The sequence below is a fragment of the Diachasma alloeum genome, unplaced genomic scaffold (assembly GCF_001412515.2).
Source record: "Diachasma alloeum isolate Michigan unplaced genomic scaffold, Dall2.0 Dall_scaffold_00556, whole genome shotgun sequence".
NCBI lineage: Eukaryota > Metazoa > Arthropoda > Insecta > Hymenoptera > Braconidae > Diachasma > Diachasma alloeum.
The window spans coordinates 112,452-135,627 of NW_021680688.1; the positions used below are offsets into that span (position 1 = coordinate 112,452).

The following is a 23,176-nucleotide window of genomic DNA, read 5'->3' on the forward strand; positions in this document are numbered from 1 at the left end:
CTGCTTTCAGCAATGTTTAAGGGACCTTCACATACCCCGTCCACCGATAGACGCTCCAAAAATGTTTTTCTTGCTACTCAAAGCCCCTCTAACTAATCGGAAATGATTAAATAATTAATTTGCCAATTACTTAACCACTCTCGTATCTCTACTCTCGTCCGAGACTTGATCCGAGACTGCTTTCAGCAATGTTTAAGGGACCCTCAATTACCCTTTCTACCTACATTGGGTCCACAAAGGATTTTCAACTTATCTAATGCACCCTCAATTAATAAACAAATTGATTTGTGAAGGCATAAACAACTCTCGGATGCACTCTCGGACGATAGTCTTTACTGGAGTTGGCGCCCTAACCTCCGAAAATCCGAGAGTCGAATGAGTGTCCATTCCAAGAGTCCCTAGTCTCGGACTGATCCACCAGGGCTTGAGAGCAATACCCGATTCATTTTGAAACTCGAGAGGTATTTAGCGGATGCCTTTTCCTAATGGGATTTCGACCAATCAGAGCACAGTATTTGAAGCCACCCGACAGTTTTACTTCAGATATTTCCTCCTAGCTTTTGAATATTTCGCTGTAGCTCTTCATTTTTTCGGCTCATTTCAGATCGAATCTTGCATTTGACAGTCTACGGAATTCTAGTTATTGTATTAACATAATTTGTCCAAATCTTCCTTAATTCACCTCCTGATGTTGTCCACTGCACTTTGATTGACCAAAATCCGATTGGGAAAAATAATCCGCCAAACACCCCTCGAGCTTCAAAATTAATCAAGTATTTCCTTGAAGTTCCCCTGCAAACAAACGATTGTGCCAAGCTTTGCAGGAAAATTCCTCCCGCAAGTGCTCAGGATTTTTTAACCCCTCACGTACGGCGCTCATATAACGCGGATTGCCCCAACGCCCGGAGACTTACGACGCGTCAACTCCGTTATTCAATGAACGATAACTTGAAAACACTGGAACAAAAAAAAATAAAATAAAATACATTGGCTGTGTTGAACTTTGAAATAAACTCCTAGAGAATTTCCTAATTTTTGACACCAATTTCAATGTTTGCTGACAATTGATTGCCGAGATCTTCGAACATGCTAAATTTATTCATAACAAACAAATTATTCAGCAAATCGAAATTGAACTCCTGCCATTCAATAGAAAGATCATTGAAGGATTTTCAGTCAAAAATTTCATAATTTTTGGGGGAAATTTTGTCGATAAATTTAATATAATTGAATCGATTGGATGTAAAATTTTCATCTACAACTTTGTTCATTGAAAAAAATATTATAAATGCATTGTGAAAAAACAATAAAATAAAATAGTTCACTGCAGAGACAACTCCATTGACTTTCCAAATATCTTTGTCAAATGTCAACATGTCTCTCAGAATTCGAGAAAATGATTTTTTACTGTTGACGGAAAGGGTCGATACCATGCATTGACCTCGGCCGATAGGACAAGTTCATGGGTCGATGCATGGTATCGAAGCCGTACATGAGGGGTTAACCTGCAAGACTTGACACCCTTATTTGTTTGCAACAAAGCTATTGGAAATACCCGATAATTTTGAAGCTCTCGAAATATTACTACTGGTTATTTATTATGGTACTAAGCTCGATAAACCGCGATTTTAACCTCGCTTCACGCGGCTAGATCATCGTTTTCGAGCCCGTAACATAATAGCTATTTCCGCTACAAGGCCGAAAAAAATGTTTCTGACGAGTGTGAGGGTTGCAGACCGAGGTGAAGCCGAGGAATGCAATCACACGAGTTAGAAAAGTGGTTTTCGGCCGAGTGACGAACATAATTTCCGTAAAATAGTTTACACCATACGGCTCATAAAGTATTTCTTGGCGAATACGGTTATACAAATGTGATCTCGCTTCAAATTTGATCCAACAACATCCTGTGATGTCACAAGATGTGAAATGCTATATATACTCGCCTTCTCTGGAATAGTCCATTTCACGGCGAGTGCCATAGGGTTTTTTACCACGCAAGTAAAAAAAAACCCATGGCACTAACCATGAACGCTATTTCTCCGTAGTAATTTTGACTTTTAGTTTGGGGAACGGCCCATGCCAATACCTGGACGAGGAAAAGTAAAGGTCAGTAGGGAAAAATGATTGCCGTATGGAGGACGGCGGAGCTTGATATGTACAAGAAATTTGAACTGAAGAAGTGTCTAGGACCCGAGTAGAAATTTAGTCAGGCAGACCTGTTGGTAGAGAAGGCCCTACCCGGGTAGAAATCACGCCGCTCGAGCTCGGCTCGGAACCCGTATCCCAGCTAGAAATACGCCACTCCGCCCCAGCTTGGGATAAACTCCCCGCGCGTCACATGTACCCGAGGTTGAGCCGCGTCACGCGCTCACAGCCCAGCGTTAGACTATTACGCGAAACGCTTCGCCGGGCTTTAGTTGAATGGCCACTGCTCAACCTCAGGTTCATCTCCAATTACTCAATCCCAGTATACTTAACCTCAATAATGATTTGACAGGTCCGATGGCATCGTGATTTGAGCGAAAAAACAATCGAATAAATGTGAAGATGGCATGCTTTTTCAGATGAACAATCACAAGCTCATCAGAAATAACGTGATATTAACTAATCGAATGGGATTAATNCAAGCGGCAAGCCGAGGCTGAGCTCGCGCTCACCCAAGTTGCGGCTGAATCCCCGGTTGAATTTCTACCCGGGTACTCCGGTATCGTTACGGTATATCTGATTACGGCGTGCCAGATCAGGACCTGAAGGGGACCATTGCATGTTCACCTTACCAATAAATTCCAAACTTTAAGTAGGCACGCGTGATCATGCCCTAGTCAGGGCCTTTTGAGCGTAACGTAATAGAGAAAAATTAAAGTTACATCAGGCATGTCTGATAAGGGAAATTCTGGGGTCTTCTTCAGCCTGTTTTGATTGAACACGAGTGCTTGTTGAGTATACCGGATACGGCCAACTCGATCCGGCCATGATCAAGACCAGGTAAGGTATGCCGGGAATCCTTAAGTTCGAAAATTCTATAAGTTCAATACGGCGATGATCCGGTAATGATCAGGTCCGGATAAGGCGTGCCGTAAGGGACTTAGAAAAATTATACTAATTGATATTATTCTAGATATAGTTCAATACTACAATTTTATTGGGAGTATTATTGATATACTCAAAACAAACGATCATTTTTAAGAATGATACGGTGGTCGATTTTTTTTTCTTCTTTTTCTCGACCTGCCTATTCTGGGACCACTATTTGCAAAATTTGACACACTCGTTCCTAGCCACGGAAGCTTGAGGAAAATATCCGATTAATTTTGAAGCACGAGTGGTATTTGACGGATTATTTTTCCACTCGGATTTCGGCCAAGCAGAGTGCAGTGAACAGCATCCGGATACATTTACACAGCCATATATTTACAACCCACTTTTTTGTTTATCTGTCACACAGAATATTAAACGTGAAATGCGTTGAAAGATGAGAAAGATTTGAAAAGCTACTAGTGAATTTCCGTCGGAAATTTTTTAGAAAGTTCCGAAAGAAAACTGTTTGACAGCCTCAAATACTGCGCTCTGATTGGCTGAAATCTAAGTGAGAAAAATAATCAATGAAATCCTAATTTCTCCATCCATACGACAATGAAAATTACGGGGAATAGCGAAAATTCACCTAATTATTTTCCTGAATTGTTAAACTATTGAAAATTCAATTGAATTTAATGTTCAATTTTCATAATGAACTTCAAAAATCAAGCCGCATTAAAATATCAGTAATCGCTCACCATTGAATTAAACCTCACAACATTGAGAATCTAGTTGTAATCGTTACTAGAAATTAAACAAATTTCTAACAGTGCTAATATCGAGAATTACCCTGCTTCCCCTCCACATACTCAAAAAGTCCAATCCAACGATATCCTGTGACATCACAAGATGTGGAACGCTATATAAACTCCCGTCTTCTGTACAAATGTGATCTCACATTCATCAGAAAATCCTTTGTGAGCCTGATGATGATCGGAATTTCGGCTAAAAGAATTGTTACCAGATGTTTTGTCTGTTGCCCATGACAACATCGAATTTCCGAACAATATCCAAAATCGGGCTGGTGAGGTTAAATGCAATGATTCTATTGGATGAATTTTCCTAATTTTTACTGAAGAAATGATCTGCAATTCACTCCATTCATTATCTTCTCTCGTTGAAAATTCTTAGGATTTCATACCAAAAATTCAGCCACAAATTTTCGGATGGTGTATCTCTTTAAGAATTGATTTTAGCGTAAAATTCACGTTGTTCATGTTATCACTTCGCTACTGATTTCTCTATCTCTCTATATTATAAAAATCCAAATCGATTTTTGGTGATGAAAATTTGGTACTCGAAATTAAGACTCCAAAATTAAGGGTCAAAGTAAGGGTTATAAGGGTCAGAATAAGGGACGTGACGTTCAGAATAAGGGTCGCGAAGGTCAGAATAAGCGTCATGAGGGTCAGAATATGCATCACGCGGGTCAGTATACGGGTCTAAAGATGGGTTGCAGGAGTCAGATTAAAGATTATGGGACATTCCATGTCAACTCAGCCACCCCGGATTTTTTTTTGTCTAGAAAAAATGATTTGATTGCCGCATTTCGAATTACTATATATAGACAGTATTCCTGCCAAATTTCATTGCCTCATGATTTTTTGTTTCTGAGATAATGACTACCAAACTTTAAATTTTCAAAAATTCATAACTTTTGAATGGCGCATCCGATTCGAACAAATAAAAGAAGAAAATTTTTCTTTTCGTTCATACTTTCAGGATAAAAATATTCCATAGGCGTGAAGAAGTTTCTACACCTAAATTTCGATGAATTTTTACGTTTTTATTTTTTTTCGGCTCTAGGGCCGTCCGGTATTCGACTGGAATATTTTTTTTCTCATAGAGAACGTCCATATATGATGTAAAAAAATACGGCATCGTGGGAGAGACAACCAGTGTACCGGAGAAAATTTTGGTTTCCTAAATTTTCGTGTTTTTACGCCTTCTAGGAGAGCTGCCTTGTTTTTCTTGAGAAATTGATATTTCAATCCATACCTTTGATGAATATGAGTTAGAAAAGAGATGCCTCACGATGGAAAAGAGAAACAATGCGCCGGGAAAAATTTTTCTTCAAAATTTTTGCGTCTTTTCGCTTTCTATGAGAGCTATACTGTGTCATCATCATCGGAAGTTCGCCTAATCATGACCAAACAAATGAGAAAAGAAAACAAGAAGAATCAATTCATTGATTTAATATCATCAGTTTTTCCTGAGGCTCTAGTTTTAGTGAAAACTTCAACTTCCTCATTGAGTTTTCATCGTTGTACAATTCCTTGCGAATCGATTCGCATTTTCCTGTCTGTTGTATCGAGGTAAGCAGTTTTCACGTTACTTATTGGAATAATCCTCATTTTCCGGATAATTTTGGATTGGATTTGATAATTTTGCATTTCATAGAATGCCGCGAAGTGATAGGTGTGCGAATCCGATGCGGATTCCTGGTCAGAAGGGACACAATGGTTTGGATTTGCGGCCCATTTCCTCGGCAATACACAAGAAGTTTCCCTTTCTACCAAAGTCTGCGAAAATCTGTGGCCAGTGCCGGAAGATGGCCCAAAATTATGTGATTCCAACCGTCTCAATGGTGAATCTTCATGATACACATCTTCGATGTTCGAACACCCCACCCGAGATAGCAAAGCCCCAAGCCGAAACACCCGAACCAAGCCCAGATGTGATGAACAGTTCTCTGAGATGAGGTCGGTCTTTCCATCTCGACGATTCCGGCATTTCAATCGATGAAGAAGCGGACAATGTATCTGAATGCTCCAGTTCCCCCATGCATTCTGATGCGGAAGATGACCAAAGTGACGGTGATCCTTCTTTATCAAAGCGCTATCGATCTTCGAGAGAAATAGAATTAGAAGAAATGCTGGATGGTTTGAAGAAAAAATTCAATGATCTGGAAAAGTACGGTGAGCGCTTGCAAATCTTGACGGTTCTTCCACAGTCGTGGAGCGAGCGGAAAATCGCTTCTGAATTTGGCATTACGAGATACATGGCGTCAAGAGCGAAAAAATTGAGAGAAATCAAAGGAGTATTTGCCTCACCAATTGCGAAAGCAGGCCATTCACTTCCAAAACAAACGGTCGAGAAAGTACACAAGTTTTATCTAGAGAATAGTCGTGTCATGCCAAGGATGAAAGATAAAGTATCCGTCAAAATCAATACAAACATACTCATCCAGAGGCTTTGGTTGGTTTCAGTAAGTTCACTGAGCTGAGACCAAAACAATGTGTACTGGCGGGAGCAAATGGCACTCACGTCGTATGTGTTTGCACGTATCATCAAAATTGCAAATTGATGCTCGAAGCCATCAACATTGCCACTCTAACTAAAGATTCCCCCTGCCCACTCAAGGATTACAAAGATTGTCTAGCACAACTAATGTGTACAAATCTAACCCCGGCCTGTTATCTGGATGAATGTAATGACTGCCCTGGGGTGAAACCCTTCTCATGTGAATTGATGAAGCTCCTTTCTGATTCTGTTGTCGAAACTGTCCAATTTCCCGCGTGGCAAACTATTGACAGGTGTACCTTGCAGACACAAACGCTTGCGATGGGTGACTTCGTCGATCTTCTTGTTGAACGATTAAAAGTATTAAAACCCCATCACTTTATCGCTAAAGAACAATCAGCTTTTGTTAAAGATCGAAAAGAGAATTTGAATTACGGCGAAGTACTAGTGCACTGTAATTTCTTAAAAAATTATGCCTTTGTGGCTCAAGATCCTGCTCAATCCTTCCACTACAATAATGACCAATGTACAGTCCATCCCGTTGTTTACTACTATCGCCAGGGAAACTAGATCCAGCATCGGAGTTTACGCCTATGGAGTATTTTTTCCCTGAAAGTATGAACAACAACAAAAATTTTATTTTTTTATTTGTTCGAATCGGATGCGCCATTCAAAAGTTAGGAATTTTTGAAAATTTAAAGTTTGGTAGTCATTATCTCAGAAACAAAAAATCATGAGGCAATGACATTTGGCAGGAATACTGTCTATATATAGTAGTTCGAAATGCGGCAATCAAATCATTTTTTCTAGACAAAAAAAAATCCGGGGTGGCTGAGTTGACATGGAATGTCCCTTACATGTGTCAGATTAAGGTTCTAAAGGGTTAGAAGGGTCAGATTAAGGCTCTACATAAGGGTTACAAGGATCAGATTAAGGGGTGCGAAGGTAAGAATAAGCATCACGAGGGTCAGAATACGGGTCTAAATAAGTGTTACAACGGTCAAATTAATGCTCATAGGGGTCAGATTAAGGGTCCAAATAAGGGTTATAAAGGTCAGATTAAGGGTCACAAGAGTCAGAATAAGGGTCCCGGGGGTCAAAATCAAAGGTCAGAAACTAAGAGTCACCCGCGTCAAAATAAGGCTTACGAAGGTTATAATCCGGGTCTGATTAAGGATCACAAAGATCAGATTAAGAGTCCAAATAAGGGTCACAAGGGTCAAATTAAAGGGCTCTGTATATCTCTCTATGGCATAGACTATATGCTATAAAAATCCAATTCGACTTTTGGTGATGAAAATTTGGTATTCAAAATTAAAACTCAAAAATTGAGGGTCAGAAATGAAGGGTCAGAAAGGTCAGAATAATGATCATAGGGTTCATATGGGGTTTGACGGGCAAGGCGAGCAAGGGACAGAGACCCCAAGTTCATTATAAAAATCCAAATCGATTTCTGCAATCGATTTCTTGCAAATTTGCCACTTGAAATTGAGACTCCAAAATTAAGGGTCATATGGGGATCAAATGGGGGTCATGAGGGTTGACGAGCGGAACGAGCAGGGGGCGAAGCCCCCTAGTCATTCCATAATAATCTATTTGGCTTGATTGGTTTAGTGACAGTCATTAAAATAAAGAAAACAACCTGTTTTAAAGTGTCAACGATTTTTGAAATTCTTGAATTTTTCTACTAGGTTAAATAAAAGAGGCTGAATTCTTGAACTCATCCAAACTGCCAGAATTATATAAATGATAATAAACTCAGCCCAATTTCTTCACAGACGAGCCCTGGACCAGCGTGCAACGGAGCCTCGAGTAGCGCCCCCAAAGCCAGCAGCCCCCAGTATTCAACTAAAAGAACTCAACCTAAAGGAAATAAAATCCAAACCCGAAACGAAACCCATTCTCCAAAGTCTAAAAAACGGCCTTGAACAAATCAAGAAAACCACAATTCGTGATCGTAGTAATTCCCAGAGTAGTGCCACGACCCCGAGTTTTTTCGAGCGATTAACAAGAATAACTCACGGTGGTAGAAGTAGAAATCCAGCTAAAAAATCCGCATCATTCACGTTTGCCATACGCCCTGAACTTGGTATGAGGTCAGCGGAGCGTTACGCAAGCCTGGAATCGGACGCCAATGCACTGGTATCAAGCAGAGGCATTACTGGTTGTACGTCAAGGCAACAGGTACAGAGATCCGTATCAACTAGTGTGCTAGAGGTGCAGCAGACTAGAGACTTGGATCCACCCTATTCAAAGGTCAGGGACAGCTTGACCCCACTTCCACCGACTCCACCACCCAAGCCCGAGGATATCTACACGGAGATCTGCGAGCCAACGAACGATCGATCTAGGAGGAATCGAGGTACGCCGGAAGCCAAACCACTGCCGCATGGTAAAACCGGTACCAATGAGAAAGATCGGGGTTACGTCAAGTTAGCATCGCACTCGGAAATCTCAGACGTATCAAACAGCACCGAAGACGAAGAGGGAATATACAATACTGTTTGCTGAAAATTCATTTTCCATTTCTCCATTACCTCCCTCTACCACATAATTGAGGAAAGGTCAAGGCCACCAGGAAGCAATTGAAACCGAGGGAAATTTCGTGACTCCCTCGATCTACATATACCGATAAACGTTTAATCAATTAAGTCGTTACGGCTCCCTGACTCTTCCTGTCCCTTGGCTGTTATATGTAATATCCTATCCTCATGTATACAAACCAACAATCATCAAGAATTTACGCAGGTTCGCGTGACGCTTACGATACACCTTGGATATATGATTACGACATGTGTACTTGGTTGGTATTTTAAACGCCCTCGACCCAGGGAGTTAAACTACTGGGTTCCCGTAAGGACGTGAGTCTTGGTCAATCTACCGACATTTTTCCATCTCAATTTTTCTCTTCCGTATGATTGATCCTACCCTGGTAGGGTTTTACGCCCCGAGGGAATGTATATGTGTATGTGGAGTCGGCGAGAGGTTGATAGACGAGGGAAAAGGGGGTGGAGAAATGATGTGTTTGTTATCAACTTGTCTCACGAGAGACCATCAAACTGGTTGTCTTACTGTAATGATTGAGTTGTAATATTTGTATGTTATGTACATTCTCAGAAAACATTCATGGAATAAATATCATGAACGACCCAATGACGTATTCTTATGTTTTGTATGTTTTTGTTAAACCCTTATAATGATTCTGATATTATTTAGAAAAAGACTCATTAGCATGAATGAATAAATTTCAGTCAATTAATTAAAGAAAGAATAAAACGGTTATTTTGGTATACGAATACCTGCCACTCGTTTTCGTGTGCTCAATGACTATATTGCACTCAAATTCAAAGTGTATCATTAAAAAATCAGATCGGCATTAAATCAACTATTAATTTCATCGATTAAAACATATACATCAATATTCATAATAAATTTGATTCGATTGAATCATTTGTTACATATTTCTTATCAAAAATCTTCCGCCATCACACATTCACACAATACATACCAAAATGATCCGCTGTACAATTAACGGTTTACAAAAATAATCCGTAAAATCAATCTATCAAATTATTTCTAAAATACTCGAAATTGTCGTTAGTATTAAACAAGCAAACGTGTACCTTAAAAATTAATTAATTTATAATGAATATCAATGTCAAGTAGTAATTATAAGGGAGGTTGGGGTAAAACGGACACTTTTGACTTTTTTAAAAATATTAATGAGGAGTTGAAATGTTGATAAAATGTAATAATTTTTTTTTCAATACAAAGAACAATTCTTTCCCTTTGTGACGAGCCTAAACTGAGCTCAATTAATCAATTTGTTTCTGAGTTATGAATAATTTTTAAAAAGTCTAAAGTGTCCGTTTTGCCCCACCCTTCTCTATACAACAAGTCAATGTGCTCTACAGAAATATTTCATTGACGTGTATTCGTCAACGATCACTGGAGACTCTCAGGTGACCACGTGATCCATTTCTCCTCATTTTTGGCAACTCGAGTGGGAAATTGGAGAAGCTCGAGTTCCTTACACCCTCCACAACCCCTGAATTTACATTTCATTGTGAAATGAGTACTCCAGTCGTTGTGGACTCTGTACTTACTGGGAGAGAATGCAAAATTCAATTAACGCAGGTGATTTGGTTGGCTGCGGCTCCTGTTGGATGAACGAAAATTACCGATTGGACAATCTGACGTCTAATCTGATCAACTGATGGAGATTCGACGTCCCAAGGATTCCATTAACTGCAGCACAAACACTCACCCATAAAACTCCATTTAATACCACTGTTCGTATTAGGTCCGTCCCTTCTTTATTTTTTCAAGGCAACCTGGTGATCAATCAATGCAAAGTGTTTTCTCAGTGCTGCATCCCAACATTTCACACCAATTTTCCGCAATTCCGTGGATATGCACACACGTCTATCTCCGCAAGGAGAACTTGTCAAGTGAGTTGTTTGTGGTGCAAAAGAAGGTGGAATCCTCGTGCAGGTGGCTAACCACACAATGGAATCAATTTTCCTGCGTGCATATTTACGATGAATGAAGGAACACACTCCTTTGGATGTAAAAGAAAAGGAGTGATTGGAGAGATGATACGGTCAGAGTGAATTCTTGGTAAATAAAGATTTATCAATATGTGTAATAGAATTTCAAGGATGTGTGCTCAAAAATAATAATAGGTGATTTACTGCGGCGGGATATTTATGAACGGATATCACGCTGGAAAACATGGGTGAAATGAACAATTCTGATTTTTTGAAAATTATAATAAATGATTGAGTTTTTGACAAATTTTCACTCCCCAATGGGCTCACATATTTGTCTTTTTGTTTCTGAGTTACGAATATTCCAAGAAAAACTGATAGTATCTATTTTCGTCTAATGTTCCCCACATTTATTTTTCCATTGTATTAAGGATATCCAAGTATCATCTGCAGTTTGGTACAGACCACACTGTAAATTCAACCATTTCCAATAATTAAATTTGTCAATAGAATTGCATGAGAAAAATTTGAAATAAATCATGAATATTCAGCGTTATTCAAAGTACATTTTGTACAGAATTATTATCCTTTTGAAGAGTCGTTGTTTATAAATAAATAATTAAAATTGTTTAAACTTTCGGAAACCTCATTTTTTAGGCATGAAATCGATTTCTGGTCAAAAATTCTAAATACGAATAATCCGAACAAATGATTTTTATGGTGGAAAATTGATTGTTTATAAATTATTTATAGAAGATGGTCGTAACATTCGAAAAATGGCATTTTTAAATTGTTTAATCAATCTTCCCCCAAAAGTGAACTTTCTAATTTTTTCCAATTTTTGAAATATTTTCTAACGTTTCAATATCGAGATTCAAATTCATATCTGCAAAGTTTGAGTCATAAAATTATTGTAAAATGTGCGGACTTAGGATCAAACGGGACTCGAATGGGTAGAACAGCATTTCACTGGAGAAAAAATTGCCAAAGTACTTGGATATCCTCAAGGAAATCAAAGTAACACGTGCAGTTCAGTATTGATCGCAGTATGTACAGATCTTTAATTATAAAATTTTACACTTGATCAGCATACTCTAAATTGCTTTTATGTCATTAGGCTTCACTCGCTTCGCTCGGTTAGATCGCGGTTTTTGGGCCCAACGACATAAAATAGCGTATATCGGGCAGCGATAAAAGCATTATCTGGCGAATGTGGTTTTATGATCCGAGCCGAAGGCGAGGATTATAATCAAATTCGCCAGATACAATACAATACAATACAATACAATACAATACAATACAATACAATACAATACAATACAATACAATACAATACAATACAATACAATACAATACAATACAATACAATACAATACAATACAATACAATACAATACAATACAATACAATACAATACAATACAATACAATACAATACAATACAATACAATACAATACAATACAATACAATACAATACAATACAATACAATACAATACAATACAATACAATACAATACAATACAATACAATACAATACAATACAATACAATACAATACAATACAATACAATACAATACAATACAATACAATACAATACAATACAATACAATACAATACAATACAATACAATACAATACAATACAATACAATACAATACAATACAATACAATACAATACAATACAATACAATACAATACAATACAATACAATACAATACAATACAATACAATACAATACAATACAATACAATACAATACAATACAATACAATACAATACAATACAATACAATACAATACAATACAATACAATACAATACAATACAATACAATACAATACAATACAATACAATACAATACAATACAATACAATACAATACAATACAATACAATACAATACAATACAATACAATACAATACAATACAATACAATACAATCAATACAATCACATTCGCCAGATACAATGTAATACTTTTATCACCTAATGTGTTCGTTTCGAACAGTGGTTCAAAACAAAAAATCAAGTTCAAACTTCAATCGCGCAAATGATAGGATTTCTGATGCACAACTCCAAATATCGAAAAGGATTCAAATAAAAAAAGGGTCGAAATGTAATACTTGAATACCCTCAAATAAACGAATGATCCATGTGCTCGGACTTCATGAACAGATACTCCAGTCCTGCACATACCCTACGTTCCCATATCCATTAATATTAATAGCACAAACAACAATAATAATGTACCGAGGCGTTAGGGCATACAGCGTCAGATAGCCCGAGTTGATTTGCCCCTTCGTTCGGATGGATCGCGTTTTCCTGAGCCAGAGGAGTAGATGGCAGGGTGGTTTACCGAGCAACTCGTCACGCGCGCATAAGAGGATTACAGCAAGAGTTGCATGATGCTCACCAACGTCCTCGGCCTTCTACCCGCTTGTGTATTGGATTCATCGCGAGGGAGCTGGTGCACGCCACTTCCGGTAACGCCTTCCGTACCAATCGTGCCTCCATTATTATGTATCAAAGAGTGGGATCCAGAAAATGAAAAATCAATGAATATGAATGAAAAACTGTGGGGTTAATAATTTTTACATATTCTCAAAATACTATACATTGTCAAGTATGTTTGTGGTAGGGGAAGTGGTGCCTGTACCGCTCACCTAAGCAATAACGATAATTTTCGCATTCCAAACCATGATTTCGAATAAAAATTACAGTCCCATAGCAATCTCTGGCAATTTAGGTAGATATTTAGAGGTCTTGGATCCTCAATTTTGGTTTCAATTCCCATAAATTATCAAAAAATTAAAATCGGAGGTGAGTGAGCGGTACTGGCCGTATACAGCTAATACTGCTCAGTCTGCTTCTATATCGCTCAGTACCAAACCTCTAGTCAATAGCTGTAAAAAAAATCTGCGATGTTGGATGCTTCAATAACACGAATGGAATTCAGATTTTATTTGATAAATTTAAATGCGGAGGAATAAAATGATATTGTGAATTGATATTGTGAATAATAATAAATTATTACGGCTCTATTTCGTTAGGGCACTTCATTCTCTTTTAAAACAAGTTATACATTTGAATATTTATTCGTCAAGGTTAGTGGTGCCTGTACCGCTCACCTAAGGAATAACGATAATTTTCGCATTTCAAACCATGATTTCGAATCACAATTATAGTCGCATGGCATGCTTTGGCTATTCACGTAGATATATAGAAGTCTTGAATACTCAATTTCTGTTTTAATTCCGATAAATTATCAAAAAATGAAGATAGGAGCTGAGTGAGCGGTACTGGCCGCATGCAGCTAATACCGCTCAATCTGTATCCTGACATCCTATATCGCTTAGTACCTAACCTCTAGTCAATAGCTGTTAAAAGAAAACAATTTCCGATCTTGGATGATTCAATGACATAAATGGAATTGAAATTTTATTTGATAAATTGAAATGCATAAGAACAAAATGTATTGTGAAAATGAAAGAATGGTGCTTCAATCATTTTTCCTTGTTTTTTTAAGGGAATAATAAAAAAAAATATTACGGCTCTATTTCATAAGTAATAACGATAATTTTCGCATCCCAAACCATGATTTCGAGTAAAAAAAAATCAGGCGCGGTCGCGCGCTTCGCGCGCTCCCTCTTTGGGGTATGACCGGTAGGGGTTGGTGGAATTGGGTGTAACCCATGACGGGTCGAACCAATAACTTCCCGACCATTTGTTTTTGTTGACGCTGGGGTCGCGCCACAGTGAATGCGGCGCACGCTATACGCAACGCTAATCATTGTCAGAAATATTCGGAAAACAGTTGGATAATTATTTCAGGCGTTGCATGCGTTTAGTGTTGCATCCATTGTAGCATTACCCTTAGGGTGGTTTCGCAAAGAACGCATTTGCAATTTAATTTAACTCAAACTTCAATCAACTTTGAGTTAAGCCCACTTTTTACTTGACCCACTTCAAAATTCTCTCAACTCCGAAGCTGATCCACTTAAAAATTTGCAACTTCAAAGTTGACCCACTTCAAAATTTTGTAACTTCAACGTTAACCTACTATAAAATTTTCCAACTTTCCCTTTTTTTTAAATGCAAAATTCGAAAGTTTTATTTAAAAAACTCAACAACCACTAAGGCGATTTTGCTCAAAATCCAATGAGAATCAAGTTATATAGAGACGCATCGATTGCACAAAATTAATTCAAATCCCATCGTTACCTTAGGTAAAATGGTCGAATTTCTATGAAATGAACGCTTTTTTAAATTTTTTTACACGTTTTATGCGGATACATAAAAAAACAGCTGAGTCAATTATTTTCATAAACTAAACAGTTTCAAGTTACATGAACACGCATCGTTTGAAGGAAGAAAAAAATCAATCGCTTCATTCGTTCAGGAGATATCGTTGGACGAAATTTTGGTCGCATACGTACACACACACACACACACACACAGACATGTCTACAAAAATATATCAGGATGATTCCGGAGGTCGAGAAATGTGCACGGAGATAAATTTTCTAGAAAAATTTTAGTACTAGCACGGGAAAAGAAGCGCAAAGTGCCGGCCAGGAAAAAATCCCAGTGCTGGCTTCAGACATTTTATTGGGGAAAACGTGAATTTTTCCCCGTATTTCTGTGAAAATTTCACAGAAATCCCCCGAAATTTTACCAGAACTACCAAGAAATTTTACCTTAACAGTACTAGAATTTTTCACAGCCGATGGATTGTGATTTTTTCCAGTACTCATACTAGAATTTTTCTAGAAAATTTCTCTCCGTGTGGAGAAATAATCGAAATTCCACATTTGATTTTTGGGGTCATTACAATATCTTCCTCCCTTCAGGTCGGGAAGTTAAAAAGTATTTCGAAGAAAAAACATCATTGGAATTTTATTTTGTCAATTTCTTGATAAAAAAAATCGAATTTCCAATTCTTGGTGGTTAGGGACGAATTCGACTGACCATGGAGAAAAAAAAAAGCGAGTGAAGTAATTTTTCTAGGTGAATACAATGAATTTTAAAGAGATTGTCATTCCTTCACATGTTTTATGCGAATAACTAACCAACCGCTGAGACGATCTTCTTCATACACTGATCACCCCCGAGGTACATCAACACGCATCGATTGCAATAACAACAAAGTTGAACCCACTTCAAAATTTTCTCAACTTTAAAGTTCATCTACTTGAAAAGTTTTCTACTTCGAAGTTGACCTACTCCAAGATTCCCCAACCTTTTCTCTAATTTTCCCTTTTTTTTCAAATTGCAAAATTCGAAACTTTTGTTGAAATAACTAAAAAACCACTGAGAAGACTTCGCTTAAAATCCAATTACACTCAAGATACATGATGACGCAGCGATTACACGAAATTGATTCAAATTCCATCGTTATTTCAGATGAAATCGTCGAATTTCAGTAAAAGTAACGTTGTTTGACATTTTCTCATATGTTTTACGCAGATAACTGGAAAACCGCTGAGGCAATCATTTCCATAATCTAATCAGTTCTAAGTTACATGAAGACGCATCGACCAAAAAAAAAAGTTGAATCGGTTCGTTCGTTCCGGAGAAATCGTTGGACAAAATTTCACTCACATACGGTGCTACGCACGCACATACACACACACACACACACACACACACACACACACACACACACACACATACATACATACATTTCTTCAGAAACGTTTCAGGATGACTCTAGAGGTCACGAAACGTGGACAAATCATCGAAATTCAACATTTCATTTTCGGGGTCATTACAATAACTTCCTCCCTTCGGGTCGGGAAGTTAATTATAGTCGCATAGCATTCTTTGACACTCAGGTAGATATTTAGAAGTCTTGGATCCTCAATTTTTGCTTCAATTCCGAAAAAGTATCAGAGAAAAATGCGAGCGGTACTGGCCGCATACAGCAAATGCCACTCAGTTTGATTCCTAAATATTACGGCTCTATTTTGTTAGGAAACTTTATTCCCATTTAGAACAAGTTATACATTTGAATATTTATTCGTTATAATGATCCGAACGTATCACCCAACCTCTCAAATAGTGTGTTGACGGCTTATATAGAATGCCAGTCATTCTCATTTTCAAATTCTTCTCTCATGATCCGAAAATATGCCTTAAAGTAGACTTTCGTAAGTGGAATCACTAATTATGTTGGATATGCGTGATTTTTTCCTGTCACAAACAATTACATGCGTGAGCTGAGGTACTGAGTGGTTTTGGCCTCCAACTGAGCGATATTAGCTGCACTGGATGAGCGGTATTAGTGACATTGTTCGCATTTAAGGTAGTATTCTCTAATTATGAATTAAAAGATGAGAAAAAGTAGATTTCGGAGTCAAATGATGTGAAAAAAAATTACAGAGTGGATGAGCATAATTGTATATGATAATAATGCTATTCTCATAGTGAAAAACCTTACGTACTGGTGCAGAGAAATCACATCGACCCTGAAAATCCGGGAGTGTTATTTTTGTCATTTAAAGGGATCAAGAAACTCAAATTTTCATGAGATTTACATACCGATAGTATAGTTCTCAAATTAAGTAAGAGAGTGTGGGAAACTAAGTAGTTGTGAAAAAAATCAGGCGAGCGGTATTGGCTACTGAGCGGTGCAGGCATCGCCTCCCCTAATCTTGGGTAATGATGTTGGTGGTTGAGGGAGGGGTAGCCTCGGATGGGGGCAGCTCCCTGTATATACCTCAACCCCTCGACTCAGTTGTAAATGTGTATTCACCACCGTAATCTTGGTCCCCGGGTGCATATTTCAAGATCGGCATGCGTGAACGATTTCATGGCCGTCGGGTTTGTCTTGCGGTCATATAACTCACCTTCTATTCGCACACAACGTTAAGGCGACTGGTGCAATTCTGAGGTTCTACGACATCATATTTCTCAACCACCCTGAATTCACCATTGATCGACGAGGCACGGTTTAATATGCAAATTAAAATGCAAATAATTTTGCGAGATACCGCGGTGCTCTCAACATTGTAGGAGACTAAACGCTTGGGTACAACCACCGCTGTTCGATTCGTTGGGTTTCAATAAGCTGCGTCTATCTCGCCTGATGTTAGTTTTTTTTAAGACTATTTTTAAGGCTTTCTGGAGAAGTTATTTCGAAGGGGAATCGTTCAGGAGTCCAATTTGAGGGCCTGAGAAGCGTAGAAACGAGTTCAACTGGTTTTTGGAATAGTGATTTTCAAGGAAGAGGAGAGATTATTGTGCCATTCTCACATAATCTCCTCCTGTTTTACGGTTTTATTCTATTTTCAATGGTGATTGTGGTCACATCGCAGTCGCCTCTAAAGTTCCAAGTCATCGGAGGAATTCAATACAATTCCGTATTTTCGTATTAAATAACTTCACTGGTAATTCTCATAATTCGTAATTTCTTTGAATGTCGTTAATGTCATTGTATGATGAAGATGGATTTGGTTCCATTTACGGCAAAGGACCGAGTGAAGAAATTCGTGAGGTTTTATGCAAATGTTGTTTTCACCACAGGATACATAGGAAACACTAACCTTCCCCCACATCATCGGCCTCTGAGGCTGACTCCATTAAATAACTGTTGAAGTTATGATTTTGTATGTGCGCGGGATGCCGTTGGTAGGAGTGACGGGAACCATATTGGGGTATATCTTCTTTAGGTTGGTGTAAGTGACACCTTTTCTAGATGTTCTGCTTTTTATATAAGAAAGAGTAAAGAGCACGTTCCCTTTATGTGTCGCTAATAAAACAAATCATTTAACTTTATAATAAATATATATTCATCATGATTAAGTAGTCCATTATTTCTAACAATAACGTTGTCTCATAAGTTGAATTGTGCGTTGAAACAACCGCCTGGGCACTAGCTACAAAAACGGACATCGCTATGAATCCACATGTAGCATTCATCAAAGTCAATGCATTATTTACTTTCACCCAGAGACAGTATATGGGCTACGTACGCTATGCGGTCAAGATACTGTCACGCGTGTGTTTTACTTTCAACTTTTTTCACCTTCTGTTTTCTTTCGCAGTGTCCCCTCTCATGACACACGGGATTACGAATCAAGATCTCGTTTTAGATGTGTTATTCCCTCATCATTTTGATGTCTTCATGAGCAATGCTCATTGTGTGATGATTTTTTCGATTCAGGGTCTGGTCACGGGCCATACGTGATTTCTTTCCCATCATGCTTTGTGTAAAGTGAAATTTGAAAATCCCGCTTCACACATATGGTGACAAATAAGGCTACTGGATTCTTATCGCAATGTACTGTTTCATACTAGAGGAAGGTATGCCATTACTGCTTACCTAAGGGGAAATGCTAATTTTATTAGGTGTATAATTTAACATTTCCGTTTTTTTATTGAGTGAGGTGTCTTATTTAAAATTTAAATATTTACACGCTCGTTTGCGATTTTGGAAAGTGAACCTTACAGTTTTTAATACGCTATGTCATGCTTGGAAGAGCTGTATAACTTCACAAAATCGTAATGTATACGATGGCGACCGATACGCAGCACATTCAGTTCTGTATTCTCTACGAGTTTCAACAAGAAAAAAAAGGCACTGAAGCCCACGATTCGATTTATTCTACTCGCGGAAGTAATATTTTGTCTTATGATACGTGTAAATATTGGTATAGACGTTTTACAAACACTGATTTTGATCTCAGTGACCAGGAACATCTTGTACAGGCTCTGAAATTTTAAGATGTTGAATCAAAGACTCAACGCAAACCCAAAAAGAGCTTGCAGCTAGGAGTTACTCAAGTAGCAGTCTCCAAACGATTATACGCAATGGGAAAAATACAAAAGGTAGGCAGATGGGTTCGACACGAACTGACGGAACATAACCTCGGTCATTGCATGAACACTTCGCTTTCGCTGCTCGCCAAGTGCGAAACGAAAAATCTGATCAAAGATTAAAATCTGATTTCTTTTCATTGGCTGTGAAAAAATCGTGAATTTTTTGGACACCTCTTAAAAAATAATCCACCGTTTTGCAAATAAGTTTTATTATTTATTTATAAGAGAGAAATGTTTGAAAAAATATCAATATTTTGCGAAATTTAATTTAGATAATACTGACTGGGTATAATTTTTTTCAAATTTTTTCCATGCGATTTAGTTGAAAAATAAAAGTAAAGTAAAAAGTTGAAATTAGTCTCAAATCACGGAAGAAAGTACCACAAATAGGATAACAATAATTATTATTATATAATAACTGATAATATTCCCAACTGATTATTATATTAGTATATAATAATTAATAATTATTATTGTTATTTCTTGGGAGACTTGACCAAGGAGCGCGTTCTTAGTCCCTGCAATAATTTAATATGACAATGTAGGAGTTAAAACTTTGGTGGGGATGGAACCGGGAACCCTACGATTACTAATCCTATGCTCTAACCACTAGATTATCGCGCTATTATGATTCAGTGGACTCTGTTTTGCCTATACGATCTGTATCGGGGTATCTATTGACTTCGAAATTATACATGATCTCTTGGATTTACACGGTATATTCTGAGAGAAAATTTGTTTAGTTGAAATTTTACTCATTTCATTAATGAATAATAATTCTAATAACCGTAACACTAATGAACAGTTAGAAGCTTGTGACGGCACTAACCCATGTGAACCTCAAAACTTAAAATATAAACCGTAGACTTATCCAGAACTCGATGCGAAACTCAAAACAGCCGGAGTGTTGTCACCTTCGGCCTCTGCTCCTCGATGTCCCCACGAAAATCCTCGAAAACCGAATAAACGAAATAAACGGGAAAACGAGAAAAATGTCGGGCGCCAGCTGACTTTTGTTCCAGCGGTGTCAACGAACCGCATTAAAAAGAACCATACGAAAACTTAGCCATAATTGGGGAGATCAAGGGAGAGGTTGCGGAATTAGCTCGACTAGCTCGGAGGTATTCGGAGAGCGGGGTAGGATCGGTCGCTCGGTCTTAGGAAGGATGTCACGAATTTACCAAAAGATACAGAAAAATCAAAAGGAAGAATCAGAAAGTTAATTAAATAGGGGATGAGAGAATTACTTTTAAATTTACTCCGCGATTTATTCAATTTCTCAATAATACTTCAACTCCAATAGAATTTCTATTCTTCATAAATAAAATAAATTAATTTCAATTAAATTCAACAAAATTAAATTCGATTAAATTCCCGAGAGTGAGAGTACGTGAATTGACCTTGAGAGAGAGGTTATCGCGAAGGGAATGGGGGGTCCGAAGAGTCCAGGCCAACGATCTCTCCGCATCGTCCAGAAACTGGAGTGCTGGAGGATCCGAAGGCTATATCAATTCCGATGCGATGATCCCGGCGAATCTCCTCAGAATAATAAATGACGATTAATGGGCGAGGGACTCAAGTATGCAAATGTCACTTAAGAGTACCATTTTGCCCCATATTCGAGTCCGTCCTCCATCAAGAGCGTCGTAGCGTCACAGGGAAATTCCTGGGGCTCGCGCGCTTCAATGTCATGATTTTCGGGATCTCGTCTTCCAAGAAATTTTAAATTAATCCATTGAAACCTTGGGGGAACTTTACTGAGCTATAAAAGCACTCATTTGAGGCTTCAATTCGCTCTGGAAAGAGGGAAAACGGCCATGTGCACGACAACATCACCCACGGCACGTGAGGCGCATGTGTGCACTTGTGGGCCTATTTTATCCACTTTTTCCCCACTAAAATTGGCACTGGACATTCCCCATGCGTCCTCGAGAGTCCTAGTGAACTAATTATGCACTCAGAAGGTGCATTAATTGTTCACAAGACCTCGTGGTGAGTGGAGAGCATGTGCGGCCTTTCATTGGGTCTCACTGTCCATTTTCACTATCTCTTGGGTTTCACTGGGGTTTTATCATTCAGGAGAGGTCTGGAGAGCTGAACAAGGGTTTTATGCACTCAGTGGTGCATTTATCCACCCGCTCAGAGGAGTTTTGGAGGTTGGGAATGCATCACGGCGTCACTCTTGTGAACGCCGGTGCACTTTTCCCGGAGGTCATCACTGGGCACACTGGGAATAAATGCACTTCTCTTCTCGGGAGAGAGTGCATATGGTGAATTAAAATGTACTTACCATGTCCCTCGTGTGGGCCCTCGGCGATGGTCTCTACCAACTCTCTCGATCGCTGTCAATATTCTCGGGGATGTTATCGCAGTGGTTGCTCGGGTCCCACTCTCTCGTAAACTGCGTCTAACCGGCGGAGGTTCTCAGCTGGGTGGCGCGACTGGCACGCTGTCTAGCTGCCGCTGGGGCGGGCTCATGTAACCGAGCACGCGGGGATTTTGATTCGAATGGGTTTTAGACTTATTTTAGGCATTCCGCCGTAAATTATATCTTTTATGAATTAACCCAAGGGGTTTTATCCATAGTGGCTGAACCATAGTTATCTGGAGGTTCGGAAAGGCGGAATTAAGGCAGTTGTTCGCCTTTTCTCCTCGCGAATGCACTTCACCCCTGAGTGAGTGCACTTTTCGCTGCTGTCACTCTCCCGGGAGTCATCCTGGAGTCACCGTGAACAAATCTAAAGAGAGAATAGCCCATGGCGATCCATGCAGACGAGTGGGCTATGTTCATCCACATGGCCTTCCAGCTGCACTGGTGATTCCAACGACTCCACGAAATGCCTTAGCCAGGGAGCGTGAGTATTTCACCTCAACCTCTGTGATCAGCAGCCGCACTCAACGAGATCAGCGAGATCTCACCGGGAAGCTCGGTGTATCGGCTCTGAACCGCGGTGGATCGTCGTCCCTCTCAGGATTCGCGAGATTTCAAAATACAAAAATATAACTAGGAAAATACAATTACTGTAAATTTTCCCTCAACCATAAAACCGAAAATTTATCCCCTAAAATCCGAAGTAAACCAGAAAGATAACTGAAACTAAAAGAGAACAAAAACTTTAATATTACTTGAACCGGAGATTTTACTTTTTACTCGTTTTTAATGTGTATCGACACGTGAATTTGATTATTTTTAAAAATCGAACGTTGTTTTCCCCGCAAGGCCCTTCCTGATGTTCTTGGAGACCGGTTTCTACAAGCTGGAGCTAAAAGGGGGTGTTGCATCGCCCTTCGGTAGGGTGCTAACTTTGGGGTTAAAGGACTCGCGACTCTCTCTCCGAAAAGATCAAAATAAATTCACACTTACCTACTCACTCTTACGATTTACTTAATTCTACGACTAAGTTGTGTACAGGTGGCGGAATTCTCGAAAATTCCGTCACAAGCTTGGCGAATTTTTTGCTACTCAAGACAATTAGCTTGAAAGTTTAATACTTCTGCTATATATATATATATATATATATATATATATATATATATATATATATATATATAT

At 38.6% G+C, this 23,176-nt stretch overlaps 1 protein-coding gene across 1 annotated transcript in view; it reads left to right on the forward strand.

The window, feature by feature from the left end:
- The window catches only part of LOC107043208, a 56,916-nt gene extending 47,454 nt beyond the window's left edge, over nucleotides 1-9,462 (forward strand). Inside the window, exon 5 of the mRNA XM_015264575.1 lies at nucleotides 8,100-9,462. Within this exon, the coding sequence (XP_015120061.1) occupies nucleotides 8,100-8,832 (733 nt within the window). The 3' untranslated portion in view covers nucleotides 8,833-9,462. The remainder of the gene's footprint in view (nucleotides 1-8,099) is intronic.
- The last annotated feature ends 13,714 nt before the right edge of the window (nucleotides 9,463-23,176 follow it).